Here is a 14762-nt window from a genome sequence, read left to right on the forward strand (position 1 = left end):
GCCGGCACTTTGTTAGCACTTTTAACCTTTTTGCAGCCACTAGCAGGGGTTAAAAGTGGCCGTAAACTGAAGGTAAAGCCGATGCCCCCCCCCCCCCCCCTGCCCCGGTGTGAAAGCGCCCTTAGACTTTTGCGTTGCATGTAATAGCCTTTAGCATGCCTCTGAATAAAAATTGTCAATGACGAATCTAATTTTTTTTTTTTTTTCTAGAGCACAGACTGCATACGAGCCTTATAGAGTCTGCTGCAGCATACACCTCCAGGCCAAGAATGAAATATGAACTGGACCAAGTGAAGGTTATCACTGGAGAAGAGTCAGAGCGCAATGTGCTACAGGTGAGGAGTGTATTGTACATGTGCAGTCCTTTTTGCTTGCTCCGACCACTCGGCAAATGCTCAGTTTTAAACCAATATATTATCTTTTGGCTAGAGGAGTTAAATGCTGGAATTTTTTTATTTTTTATTTTTTTTTGCCTTAGACCCCTACCACACTGAGGCAGTTTTCAGGCATTTTAGCGCCAGAAATAGCTTCTAAATAGCACCTTAAAACTGCCTCCCATTCATTTCAGTGTGTCTTTTCACACTAGGGGCGGTGTGCTTGTGGAACGTTAGCAAAAGTCTTGCAAGCAGCATCTTTGGGGTGGTTTGGGAGTGCAGTATACATCCCTCCCAAAACACCCTGCCCATTGAAATGAATAGGCAGCGCTTCCAAAGCACCTGAAAAGCACTTTGGAGGTACCGCAACACTGGCATTCTTAACCCCTTCTTTCGGGTGAAAAGCACCGCTAAAACGAGCAGCGCTTTAATCTCTGTAACCCTTGCAGTTATCTTTCCTGTAACACTGAGTACACACTGGTGGGGTTTTTTTTTTTTTTTTTATTCAACCAGCAGTGTTGGTGCCGCAATCTCCCCTGCTGTTCTATTGAATTCTGACAGCAGAGAGGCTCAAGCGCTGATCAGATGCTTACTTTCAGACCACTGTACACAAGTCACCCGGTTTCTGCTGAATCAGCTGGTTTTCAGCGAGTGTATACATGGCTTAACACAAACCTTCTCTCCAGCCTATTCACTAACCCCCCTTTTATTTCCAACACTATTTTTCCTGTAAGTCTCGCACCAATTTTTCTTGTAACCCTAAAGCTGGCCAAACTCAAATTTTGTCAAGTTCCTGATGAACCGCTGTTGCGGGGCCTCCTCCTGCCCAACATCCTTCAACTGAAAAGTTAAGCCCCATACACACTATCAGATTATCTGCTGAGTTTTTCCTTCAGATTTACCAAAACCATGTAGTAGAAGGGCCTGCCTGATTGCATACACATTGAAACTCCTAAGGTTTGTCCTCATATTATATAGTTTTGGTAAATCTGAAGGAAAAACTCAGCAGATAATCTGATAGGGTGTATGGGGCTTTAGAGTGATGGTAAACTCTGTAATTACCGTGACTATCTCCTAAACTTGCACTGTTTAGGAGATATTCAGAGTGTGTGCAGCCACTGATGTCACTGCTGCATGCGCTCTGAAGGTCCGGCATACTGTGCCAGACCTTTGGAGCCCATGCCATAAACGGCGGCTCCCACGCACATGCACGGGAGTGACGTCCTCTCTCCCCAAGTCAGTCATGTAGCCAGAGGCCACGTACCTGGAAGGAAGACCAGGTAAAGACGGAAACCCTCTCGGTGGTGACGGCACACTATGACATTACCTTGCAGGGGATTTTTTTTTTTTTTCTTGAACTGCGGTTTAGTACCGGTTTAACCTCCCTATCGGTAATCCCGAGTCTGGCTCGGGTTGGGATTTTGGCAACATAAGCGGTAACCCCGAGCCAGACTCGGGATCGCTTCGCTGGATACAGGGAGGACACAGGGAGAAGTTGCTTACCTTGTCCCCTGGATCCAGCGATGTCCTCCGCGCTGTGTGATCAAATCGTCCTCCGCTCGATTCACACAGTGCCCGAATGCCGCCGAGCTCCGTTCCCTGCGACTTTACGGCGCACGGGAGCGGAGATCGGCGCCAAATTCAAAAAAGTAAAAACACACAAAACACACACAGTACTGTAATCTTACAGATTACAGTACTGTATAAAAACATTACACACCTCCTTTGTCCCTAGTGGTCTGTCCAGTGCCCTGCATGCACTTTTATATTATAAATACTGTTTTTTTTCTGCCTGGAATTTGGAGATTGTCCATAGCAACCAAAAACTGTCCCTTTTTTCAGTGTTTTTGGATTTGATTACATTATTGAATAATTTTTATTATTCTTTATTATATTATAAACTTTATCATACCCGGGATGTCTGCTAGACTCTGGTTTGAACAGATTTAAGAAAGTTATTCCTAAAGCCGCATACACACGGGCGGACTGTATGGCCAACTTAGTCCGTCAGACAATCCGACGGACAGTCCGTCCTACTTTCGAATGAACGGACTTGACCACACACGGATGCAAAACAGTCCGTCGAAAGTTTGCGCGATGACGTGTACGGCACGTACGACGGGACTAGAAATAGGAAGTCCAATACACAGCAATGCAACCTTTCGCCGTGTAAATCCTTTCTGAGCATGCGCCATACTTAGTCCGTCGAACTAGCCTACTCACGAGCGGATTGTCCGCTGAAACCAAAATCTGACGGACAATATTACGGAAATTCCGAAATACTTAGTCCGCCAGACTGCACGCTGAAAAAGTCCGCTGAAGCCCACACACGAGCGGACTGTCCGCTGAAATGTGTTTCGACTGACTAAGTTGGCCAGACAGTCCGCTCGTGTGTACGCGGCTTATGAATTACAGGACTACAATATAAAACGCCAAATTTCCATGCAAAATAATTGTACCGTTTTCAGCACCTAAAACCAGAACTAATCATACCGCCAGGGAGATTAAGGCCTGATTCACACCTATGCAGGCTGCAGTTTGCATATTCCAGATGCACTTGACGTTTTTTAATAAATGTTATTGATCCATTGAAGTCTATGGAACAAAAAAACATAAAAGCCCTTGGCCCTTTCCATAAAATGCAAAGATGTGAACTATATCCATAGGAAACAATGTTAAATGGACTGTGGTGTGTTTCTGCAAAACTGGAAATGCACAAAAAAAAATGCATAGGCATGAACCAGGCCTAAGTGTGTCAGCCAAACAGTGTCAACTGCATCCAATTAGATTAGTAACCTTCTCTGGAATTTTAATGGTAACCTGAAACACTATCCCTCTCTATAAACTAAAACACTAATGCTGCGTACACACGATCGGACTTTTTGATGAACTTGGTCCGATGGACTTTGCAGCTGAGATCCGATGGACTTTCAAACAAACGAAGTTGGCCTTACACAATCACTCCAAAAGTCCGACGGATTCGAACGTTGTGACGTTGAATAAGGAAGTTCATAGCCAATAGCTACCCTAGCGTCGGTTTTAGTGCGTCGGACTAGCACACAGACAACCAGATTTTTCGACCGGACTCGAGTCCATTGGAAAGATTTGAAGCCAGTTTTCTTTCTAGGTCAGCCGGACTTTTGGGAAGAAAAAGTCAGATGGAGCCCACACACGATCGAATTGTCAGACTGATTCCAGTCCGTCGGACCAAGTCCGGTCGTGTGTACGTGGCAAAACTCTCCCTGTAACTCTCCCTGTAACCCTCATTGTAACCCTAACGCTAACCCTTCCTGTAAACTTTATACTAATCACCCCTGTAACTCTAGCCTTCCCCTGTGATTCCAACACTAAATCTGGCCATAGATAAATCAAAATTCTGCAGGGACCAGCCAAATTGAGATTAATCTAGATTAGTTGTTCTCGATCAATCAGCTGCAGCGCTGATCGGTGTATGCTGACAGCAGAATATTCCCCACTGTAAGAATTCAATGGCACAGTGGGGAGGATTCCTCCATCCACTTTGCTTGTGTGGGTAGGGAAATCTGTTTTTCGTGATCAACCTACTGGCTGATCGAAAAAATATGATCTATATCCAGCTTTACGCTCTCCCTTATTTAAACTGATACCCTTATTTGCATCTCTTCATTGTGCCAAATACCAGCTTGCTTGCACTGAAAGATGTCACTGCTGAAGTCTCCACATTTCCTGTTCCTTCTAATATTATTAATACCTCCTGCATTTTAATATAAATATATAGTATATACACGCACAGATCTGTCTGTCCATCCAATATCATCTGTTAAAGCCTGACTCACGTTTTTATTATTGTTGCTCACAGCTGCTTGTTATATCTGAACGCGGCTTATGATCTAAAACATATTGGGGTCTTCTGTCTTTAAGTCGTGGATAATGACTTGCGCTACTTTATAACTGAATGCAGCATTTTTCTTTCCACAGATTAGCTGCAAACTCTTTGTGTTTAACAAAGAAAACCAGGTGTGGACAGAAAGAGGACGGGGCTACCTTAGGCTCAATGACTTGGCTGTCAATGATGATGGACCATTGCGATCTCGTATAGGTACGGTGAAGGTTTTAAAGTGTAATTCCAGCTGAAGCTTTTTGTTCTTTAAAACTTTTTCAATAGAGGGGGGAAGGGTGAGAACCTGTCGAAGTGTAACCTGATCATCAATTGCATGCTGCTGCTAGAGGGTGTTTTTTGTATGCTGGCTTGTTCCTGTGACACTTCTCTAGCTGCCATTAAGAGAGGTGATCTCCACCAACATGTATATGTATAACAATAATGCCCTGTACACACGGTCGGACAATCCGACAACAAAATCCGTCATATTTTTTTTCGGACGGATTTTGGCCCAAACTTGTCTTGCGTACACACGGTCGCAAAAAGTTGTCGGAAAATCTGATTGTTCAGAACGAGGTGACCTAGAACACGTACGACGGGACTATAAAGAGGGCCGTAGCCAATAGTCTGATAATTTATTCTGAGCATGCGTGGCACTTTGTCCGTCTACACACGATCGGAATTTATATGATCGGATTTTGTTGTCGGAAAATTTTAGATCCTGCTCTCATACTTTGTGTCGGAAATTCCAACGGAAAAAGTCCAGTGGAGCCCACACACGATTGGATTTTCCGACAACAAGATCCGATCACACATTTTCCGTCGCAAAGTCTGACCGCATGTGTACAGGGCATAACAAGAGCATTAGAATGGGTAGGGGCTAGAACATTTATCAAGGTTTTTTTATCTGCATCCCCATTTAGTCAGTTCTGTCACTTGCTGTCTTAGTGACTGTGACAGTCAGCACAGGACGTGAGGAGAAATCTCCCCAGTGAGACATAGTGATAAAACCTACTCTAATCACCCCCACCTTAAAAATAAAAATAAAAAAAGTTAACAACATATGGGTCCTATATATTTTTCTTTGCTGCTGTACCTACAGTGGCAAAATTAAAATTCAGATTTTTAATCAGCCAGTCCTATGCTTATGTACACTGTTCAGCTGCAGCAGCCTAGCAGTTAGTGATGAACCCTCTTAGATTGTAAGCTCTAAGGAGCAGGGCCCTCTGATTCCTACTGTATTAACGTTTATTGTATTTGTACTGTCTACTCCCAAGTTGTAAAGCTCCTTGTAATCCTGTATAATAATAATAATAATAAAGTTACATCCAGGGGTAAATTTACTAAAACCGGTGCACACTGAATCTGCTGCAAATGTGCATAGTAACTAATCAGTTTCTAACTTCAGCTTGTTCATTTAAACTTTGAAAATAATTCCTAGACACTGATTGGTTACTATGCACGGTTGCACTAGATTATGCATGCACCAGTTTTAGTAAATCTCCCCATTAAGCCTAGTACACACTGGCCAGATGTCGGCCGGCAGCGGCCGGTTCATTAGAAACTGGCCGAATTTCGGCCCCTGTGAATGGCAGCTGGTCTGTTCGGCCCACTTCTATCAAAAGCTCATGACCAGAAAAGGTCTTCCGGCTCCCAGTCAGTGCTCTCAGGCAATGGCTGAGAGCGCTTACCGGTGTGTTCTGGTGGGGGGGGGGGGGGGGGACTGATGCTGATGCTGTCCCTCCTGTCAGAACACAATAGAACTACAAGGGAGATCGCCGTACTAACATCAGATTGTTAGTACATCCGCTCCTCCTGAGCTGTCAGATGTATACTAGGCTTTAGGCTGAATTCTGACAGGAGCACATTGAGTTTTTTCTATCCTGAGAATCTTGTCTAAAAAAGGCAGGGGAGGCATTTTATGCTATAATGAATGCCATGTTTGCAATGGAGAACTTTAGGCTTGAGTATTTATTTGTGAGTGATTATTCTTTTTCCACCCACTACTTTAACATCACATATTAAATCCTATGTAACAAAGTTGTATCGGTGTATAAAGAAATAAAGCCGCAAATCGTGTGTTGACCAGAGTTACCAATAAGGATGTTTATATCCGCCGAGATCCTCCCAGTGGACATGGTGTCTGCAGAGAACATGGAGCAACAGTCTCATGATTCTGCTGATTAGTATCACTTCCTCTTTGTGTTTCTCATTCATACAGCTCAGAATATAGGGGAAAGGTCATGTTCATTTTTTAAAAACAAGCGAATGCTCCGGCGTCTTCTGCTGTAGCTAATACCACAGTCAGCAGAGCAGACTTTCTTGGTCTTTGGTCTACCTACCATCTTCTCCCTCTGGTTTGTTATCAATTGTTTGCACATTCCAGAGTTTCACTCCAACACCTTCTACATTGCGTTCATAGGAAGAAAATGAATACTAGCTTTAGTTGACCGATTAGCGTTATCAGCTGCTGAAATGGTCAATTCTTTTGCATGCATTTTTCTGAACAATGCAAGACGCAGGGTGTAGGCAGTTTTCTAATTAACTGCCATGTTGACAAATTACCTTCTCTAAAACATGTCCCATAGATGAGAAATAGACAGATAGGCAAGCCTTAAAGCATTTGTTCACCCAAAAAAAGGATTCGGCTCCTTTAAAGCGTTTTATACAGCACAGTGGTTGTGCTGCGTCATTTGGCACCCTGTAACACTGCCCACCCCTTTGTAAACTGATCACAGTTCATCATGGCTGCTGAGTCCTGATACCGTGGTCATTTTATGTGCCTCCGCCATCCGCAGTCCTCCTGTCCTCCTCCCTCCCCTCCCTGCCTGTTGGATCCTGTGACAGTGCCCGCCCCCTGCAACTCCTGCTGCTCTCATAACACTTCAAATCTTAACAATCCTCCTTCTTTCCTAATGGCAGCTGCTCCTGTCTGTGTGTTTTATAAAAAAAAATGCCTACTTACCAAATTTCAGAGCGGCACCCCACGATCACGTGACCCACTGTCTCTTTCTTTCTTTCTTTCTTTCTTTCTTTCTTTCTTTCTTTCTTTCTTTCTTTCTTTCTTTCTTTCTTTCTTTCTTTCTTTCTTTCTTTCTTTCTTTCTTTCTTTCTTTCTTTCTTTCTTTCTTTCTTTCTTTCTTTCTTTCTTTCTTTCTTTCTTTCTTTCTTTCTTTCTTTCTTTCTTTCTCTCTTTCTCTCTTTCTCTCTTTCTTTCTTTCTTTCTCTCTTTCTCTCTTTCTCTCTTTCTCTCTTTCTTTCTTTCTTTCTTTCTTTTTTTAATTGTTTGATAGGGTGGCCAACTATTTAGTGCTAGCTGCTCTGTTTGTTTGATAATATTTTTTATTGCTGAGTGCTCATTGTTTCCTTTTTATTTACATATATTATGGGGTTGATTTACTAACACTGGATGGAGAGAACAAAATCTGGTGCAGCTCTGCATAGAAACCAATCAGCTTCCAGGTTTATTGTTTTTCTTTTGTCAAATCTCAATGAATAAGCAGGAGTTAGAAGCTGATTGGCTACCATGCAGAGCTACACCAGATTTTGCACTCTGCAGTTTTAGTAAATCAACCCCTGTATGTCTTAAAGACAGTAGCCTTATTCATAATTTGAAGTCTATTTCATATACATTATCCACAACGGCGCAACACATATATTAACCACTTGCCGACTGCGCCATAGCAAAATGACCGCTGCAGTGCAGCCGGCCAGCTCTGGGAGGGCATCCTATGATGTCCTCCCGTGATCGCGCTCTCTGCGGCGTGCTCTGTGATTTCTGTGTCCTCTGAACACAGATGATCACAAATCGGGGTAAAGAGCCAATCAGCGGCTTTTTACATCGTGCGTGATCAGCTGTGATTGGACACAGCTGATCAGATGGTAAACCTACTTGCCAGTTATCTGCATTTATTCCTCTCGCTGTCACAGCGAGAGAAGAGAGCCGGTAACCTAACCGGCTAGTGTAAAGGGGGACATCTGCACTGATAATCGGTGCACTATCAGTGCCCATGAATGCCGCTTATCAGTGCAGCCTCGTCAGTATAGCTATTACCTTGTAAAATTGGGAAATATTAACTTTAGTGCAATGTGTAAAGCAAAACTTAAAAAAAATCTAGTGGAAACCTGGAGGTTCTCACCTTTCCCAATTCAGCATTTGTATTACTTTGTGCCCCCATCGGAGGAACAGTATGTTCTATCTCAGAGATGATCTTCACTGAAACAGGAATTGAGGGAAATTATTGAGAAGTAGAAACCCAGCTGAGCTTCTAAAATCACTTTTGACTGGAGTTCTATTGTAAAGTATGGATAGCATGTTCACGTTATATGTACTAAGTAGAGTTGTTTTATTTCAGTGATGCGGAATCACGGCAATTTGAAGCTGATCCTGAACAGTAAAATCTTCAATGAGATGAAGCTGGAGAGAGCGAACAGGAAGAGTCTGCGTATCACCGCCACTGATCTGACTGACAGCAGCCTCAAAGTATTCCTTGTGCAGGTAAATCAATAGCCCCAAATGTTCAGCTATGAAGTCATTATAATTTTATTGAATTGTATTGTAACTGTACTTTCTGCCCTCATGTTGTAAAGCGTTTGCGCAAACTGTTGGTGCTATATAAATCCTGTATAATAATAATTGATAAAAACATATGTAAAAAATATACAGTCAGCACATTTTGGGTTTTCCCCCCTTTTGAGGGGATTTTGCCACTTTATCAGGCGTATAATTGAAGTGTCTACATTCAATGCAGACTTACCTACTTTAATCATACACATGATAAAGTATTAAGGGGCAAACCACTCCAGAGGCTCTCTATAAGTCATGCAGCCACAGGGAGCCCCTCCTGCAAACTCTGAACGCACATAACATAACACAGTAGATTGCTGAGCCAAGGAGTATGAGATTCATCAAGGAGTTTTTTTTTTCTTATTGCAGCAAATTTGGACCATGCTTTGTAAGGGTTTTTATGCCTTCCTCTGGATCTGTCTGGATTCTGTGGGTGGCATCGATGGAGGCTTCCTAATAGACTTTTTGTATTAAAGTGAATGTAAACCCATATTTTTTTTAAAATAACAAGCATGTGCTACTTCCCTGCTCTGTGCAATGGATTTGCACAGGTCACCCACGATTCTCCTCTTCTTGTGTTCCCCACCGGCGCTTATGGTACCCGCTATGGGAACGCTCACACAGGCTGGTTCCCAAGCCATGCTCTGTGTATCCATTGACGCAGACTGCGGCTCCGCTCCACCCCCTCACTGGCTGCCAGTGACACCAGCAGGAACGAAAGGCTGAGCCTATGATGAGAGAGCGAGCCGCTGCTCTCGTGCACAGCGCTGGAGCGAGATCAGGCTCAGGTAAGTGTGAAGAGGGGGTCTGAGGGATGCTGCATTAAGGTGAATGAGAATGCATTAAGGTGAGAAAACCATTAGCCTTTAGAGTCAAGTTAATTTAATTTAATGGATATATGTCTTTTTTTTTCACTCTAGAACAAATATTTTAAAGTTAGGGTGTTGACTTCACTCTGACTTGCCTTTGTTCCATGCCAGGCATCATGTACTCTTAGCCCTTGTACACACGGGCGCAGAATCCATCGAAATGTGTCCTATCGGACCGTTTTGTCGGATAATCCGACTGTGTGGTATGCATCGGACTGTTTCTGTCGGAATATCCGTCGGACCAAATTTTCCAACTTGCTGGAAATATTTTCCGACAAACTGGTCCGATCGGACATACTCCGATCATGTGTAGAGAATTCCAATCGGACCAAGTGCCACACATGCTCAGATCAAATTCCTACATCAAAGCTATTGGCTACTAGCTTGAACTTAGTCCCGTCGTAACGAAATAACGTCATCACGTTATGTACAATCGGATTTTCCGACAACTTTGTCCGACCGTGTGTATGCAGCAGTTTCGGACAAAATCCATTGGACAAAATCCAACGGATTTGGTTGTCAGAATGCCCGACCGTGTGTACAAGGGCTTAGAAGTGGGTTAGTCATGTCAGGCCATAGAATTCTTTCTTGTATCTCCTGGGGACATTTTGTAAGAGCTCTGCACAGCTTTCCCAGATCTGTGACCATTATGAGGGGTTCTCATTCATTCCACTGTTTGGATTCGTATATGTTTTTATCAGAAAATGGAACAGGAGGATTTGGAACACACATAGGTGAGTAGGAACACCCAAGACTCTCAGGTGAGATCGTAACAGGGAGATCTTACAGTCAACTAAGACACATAAGCAGCCAGGTGCTTATTTTGCCCACCAGGCTCCAACGATAGATAAGATATCAGGTTTAGATGGACTGACCCTTGTGTGGCAATGGGGTTGATTTACTAAAATCAAATAGGCTGTTCCCTTTCAAAGTGAAGTGCACTAAGCAAGGCAATTTTTATTATTAAATTCTTTTTTTCTTAATAATGTAATTATATCTGACAATTATAGTATTAAGCAGAGTTAACACTACACAGGTTTCTTCATTACGGTGAAGAGTTTAAGGGGTAGTCTGCAACTCCCCTGTCTTTTCTCTGCTGATTATTTAATATAGGCATTCATTTAAACAATAAAAAAAGCTTCTAATCATTTTCAATATCATCTTCAATGTTAATTTTACTAATTCTGCACCAGGTTCACTCATCAGTGTTTTACAATTTCCTATGCCTCTTTATTTTTCAGGCAAGTGTGAAAGATACTGCACGCCTTCATGCTGCAATCCATCATCGACTCATTGCAATGTGCAGCTTCCGAGCCAAGCAGGAGCAGAGCATGCCCATCAGTGAAGATGAGAACCGCTCCCATTCACAGCTTCTTGACACTGATTCTGAGGATGAAGAGGATGACGAAATTAAATTCTGTTCTAGCAAGATGTCAGGTATGATGACCAGTAGATTAGCTAAATGGATGAACTATCAAAACAGATGTTCTGCATAAGATGGCCATAGAATGCATTAAAGACCTGCCTTTAGAACCACTTTACCTATAAAGTCAAAACCTTTTTAGTTTGAGTGTAGGGTATTGTATTGCTGTCTTTGTCCTCATTAGGGAATTTCACCCTCACACCTCAGGTTATCCTGGTAACCATTTACATAGAGGGAAAGAAAATCTAAAATTTTGATTGACCTCAGAAGGAATAGAGGAGGGAATCTTCCAATAGGGATACTGGTAGGGCTGCACCAGTGGTGAACTATATGGGCTGGGTGTAACAAGATGTCTGCTGCCTCCTTGTGACTGCCGGTTACTGAGTGCAGGGTGTACCAAGATGGGCATCACACTGTTCAATCTCCGACAGAGACCAGGGCCTTCAATTCTGTTAACAAATGTGACGGCCCGGGAAATTGCCACAATTGTACATAGATGACAAGGAAAAACTGGCAGGGGGGTTATAACCATGAAGAGAAAAAGGTTTTGCCAATAGTTCTACATTGAAAAGGCAGACTCTATTGGATTGAGTTAATAAAGGCAAATAGCCTGCAAGTGCAGATGCTCTGGGGCTAAGTAAATGAGGGATGGCTCTACTGACTTCCATCGCCCAGTCATGTGCAAGCAAAAATGCTGGTTTTATTTTCTATTTTTTGTTTTTATTATCCTTGCATGTGATTGGGTACTGCCCTATAGCAGTTTTACTGCTACAGGGCAGCCGGCCTGCTCAGGATCACGTGTGTGTGTGTGTGTGTGTGTGTAAAATATTCTACGACCCCGCACTCCCGGGTAGAGGACGCGAATGTGCGCCACTGGCGGCTCGCTCCCACTGTGATTATGCACAGTAGGAGCCAATCAGCAGATACCGCAGACTGCTGGCACCCACTGATCGTTTGAGGCAGAACGGCGGTCTGCCTATGTAAACAAGGCAGATTGCCATTCTGTCAGTAGGGAAGGCATGGATCCTGTGCTCCTGCAAAGCAGAGGCTAGGATCTATGTCTTCCCTTTGTAAAAGTACCTCCCACACAGTTAACGCTTTGATCGCCCCTGATGTTAACCCCTTCCCAGCCAGTGTCCGTACAGTGACAGTGCATATGTTTAGCTCACTAGTCCCCAAAAAATTGTCAGTGTCCGATTTGTCCACAGCAATATCGCAGCCCCGCTGTAAGTCGCTGATCGGCGGCATTACGAGTGGGAAATTTTTTTTTCCCATAAATATATCCCATAGTTTGTAGATACTATAACTTTTGCGCAACCCAATATATATACGCTTATTGGGATTTTTTTTCTGCCAAAAATATGTAGCAGAATACATATTGGCCTAAATTGATGAAGAAATTAGATTTTTTTTATTTTGTTATTATTTATTCATTGGATGTGTTTTGTAGCAGAAAGTAAAATATATTGATTTTTTTTTTTCTTTCAAAATTGTCACCATTTTTGTTTAAAAATGGTGACAAAAAAAAAAGCGCAAAAAAACCAAAAAACGCAGTGGTGATTGAACAAGAGTTCTGCCCGCCCCCACACTGTAGCTGCTCACTTTTAATGTTGGGACACTTGCCTGTTCTGGAATCCAGCGATGTCCGCACCCCAGCCGATGTTTTCATGGGCACTCGCCATTTGTAGTAAGGGAACCCAGAAGTGAAGCCTTTCGGCTTCACTGCTGGCTGCAGTTTCTGAACGGCTCTTCGGCAGGGGAAGGAGGAGGGGTGCTGAACCTCCAAATGATCGTGGCATGATCTCTCAGAAGTAGGGACGGGTACATGTCGATCTAAAAGGTGCCAAATGTGGCAGGGGGGGGAGAAGGCTGATGAGCAGAGCTTTCACTTTTGGGTGGAACTCCGCTTTAAATACCACCATAAGAAAGCTCTATTTGTGGGGGGAAAAAGGCATATACATTTTACAGTCGCTCCACTGTGCAATTTTCAGTTAAAGTAAGGCAGTGCCATATTGCAAAAAAATACCTGGTCATGAAGGGGGGGGGGTAAATCTTCTGCATTGGTTAAAAAAATTTAAAAAAAAGTTTAATTTTGGTTTTGCATTACACCGTATCAAAATAATGATACAATATCAGAATAAAACTTTTCTACCTTTTACAGATCATCTCCGGTTGATCCGTCAGCGGCCCGTCCTGTACTCCTGACAGTTGCTTTCCGTCCATCCTCTCTGTCATGCATTTTTGTACAACATCATCTACAAGATCACCAATAACAAACTGGAATCTGAGAGAAGGAATTGCATTGAGCAAAATCGTCCTTTTATTAAAATGTACTACACAGACAAGGAGTGTCAAAATAACCAATGGATAGACTTTCCTGTCTCTGCGACATGTTTGGAATCCAGTATCTACTAAAGACTTATTTGACAGGATCGTTAATTGGGACACTTTAAGAGATATAAATATATATATATACCTCAAGAATGATGACTGAGTGCACCTTAATATTTAGCCAAAGGATCTTGAGACAAACATTCCCAATAACAACAACGTCTCTCCTCCCCTTGTTATTTAATATTCATTAATTTGGAGATCCGTGATCATGCATCATACCAGCAAGTCAAAGCCTGTATGTGTGTGAATTAAAAAAAAAAAAAAGAAAAAGGTATAACTTGGTTACAATACTGTGCATCATATTGATGGCAATGATCAAGCTTACTTTGTATATGCATTGCCATATTCGTATTGCACACCATTGCAGTCTTTTACATCCTGTTTGACATGTTTTATCATTTTTTATTTTATTTTTTGGTCACGGTGGCTGAGACTTTTGAGGGCTATATTTTTTTTTTTTTTTCTGCTAATTTGTAAAATATACCTAATCTATTGTGTATTTAAAATTGTTCTTTCTATATATCTATATATAAATATATATTTATATTTTATTAAAGGTTGTTTATGGTAGTGTAATATATATATAAATTTAGAAAAAAAACTATTTAACAGGGTTTGCTTGGCACATTTATAAAACCGTTACTCTGTTTACATGTGAATTGAATTTTGCGTTAAGTTTTCATTTCTGATGCTGTGGCGTGAGTTCCCTTCTTTGGTCACTTGGAAGGATTTGTGAAGGCAGATTAGTAGGCTTGTATGAGCAATGAGCTGCATGGCCTGAAAATAAATGTGTTTTCCAGAGCAATCAGTATTCAGTGGCAGACAGACACCAAAGGGCCCCCGTGCAAGAACAATTTTTGGTGACCCCCCCCCCATTCAACTACTTCTCAAGTACCATTGGTTATTCAATGTGTAAAGACAGACACAAACAGATGAAGATTATCTTTTTGATATTTGGATCTCTGTCTAAGCCCCTGTTCATATATGTACGATGCGGGGCGCTCAGCCATTCATAAAAGTTTCCTGCACTGCACTGAAATCGCACTCTGTTAATGCGATCTGCCACTGGTGTCATTGTTAAATTAATGACACTCCAAAACATTGCAAAAAAAAAAGCAGTGCGATTGTAAGAAGTGGTTTCATGGGTGTGAACACCCATGCGTCTGATTCAGGTGTGGCAAAAAAAGATGGCTGCACTTTTTTTGTGCGGTGCTATGCGAACTGAGCCCATACAAAATTACTGGGCTCAAAGAATTGCATGTGATTTGAAAAGGGA

The 14762-nt window shown here is 42.3% G+C and overlaps 1 protein-coding gene across 1 annotated transcript in view; it reads left to right on the top strand.

The window, feature by feature from the left end:
* RANBP3L (RAN binding protein 3 like) overlaps positions 1-14145 on the top strand; it is a 73709-nt gene extending 59564 nt beyond the window's left edge. Inside the window, exons 11-15 of the mRNA XM_077462855.1 lie at positions 211-335; positions 4332-4452; positions 8589-8731; positions 10911-11106; positions 13254-14145. Of these exons, the coding sequence (XP_077318981.1) occupies positions 211-335; positions 4332-4452; positions 8589-8731; positions 10911-11106; positions 13254-13297 (629 nt within the window). The 3' untranslated portion in view covers positions 13298-14145. The remainder of the gene's footprint in view (positions 1-210; positions 336-4331; positions 4453-8588; positions 8732-10910; positions 11107-13253) is intronic.
* The last annotated feature ends 617 nt before the right edge of the window (positions 14146-14762 follow it).

This window comes from Lithobates pipiens, unplaced genomic scaffold, assembly GCF_037356315.1.
Source record: "Lithobates pipiens isolate NorthernLeopardFrog02 unplaced genomic scaffold, aLitPip1_a1.2 Scaffold_3, whole genome shotgun sequence".
Lineage (NCBI taxonomy): Eukaryota > Metazoa > Chordata > Amphibia > Anura > Ranidae > Lithobates > Lithobates pipiens.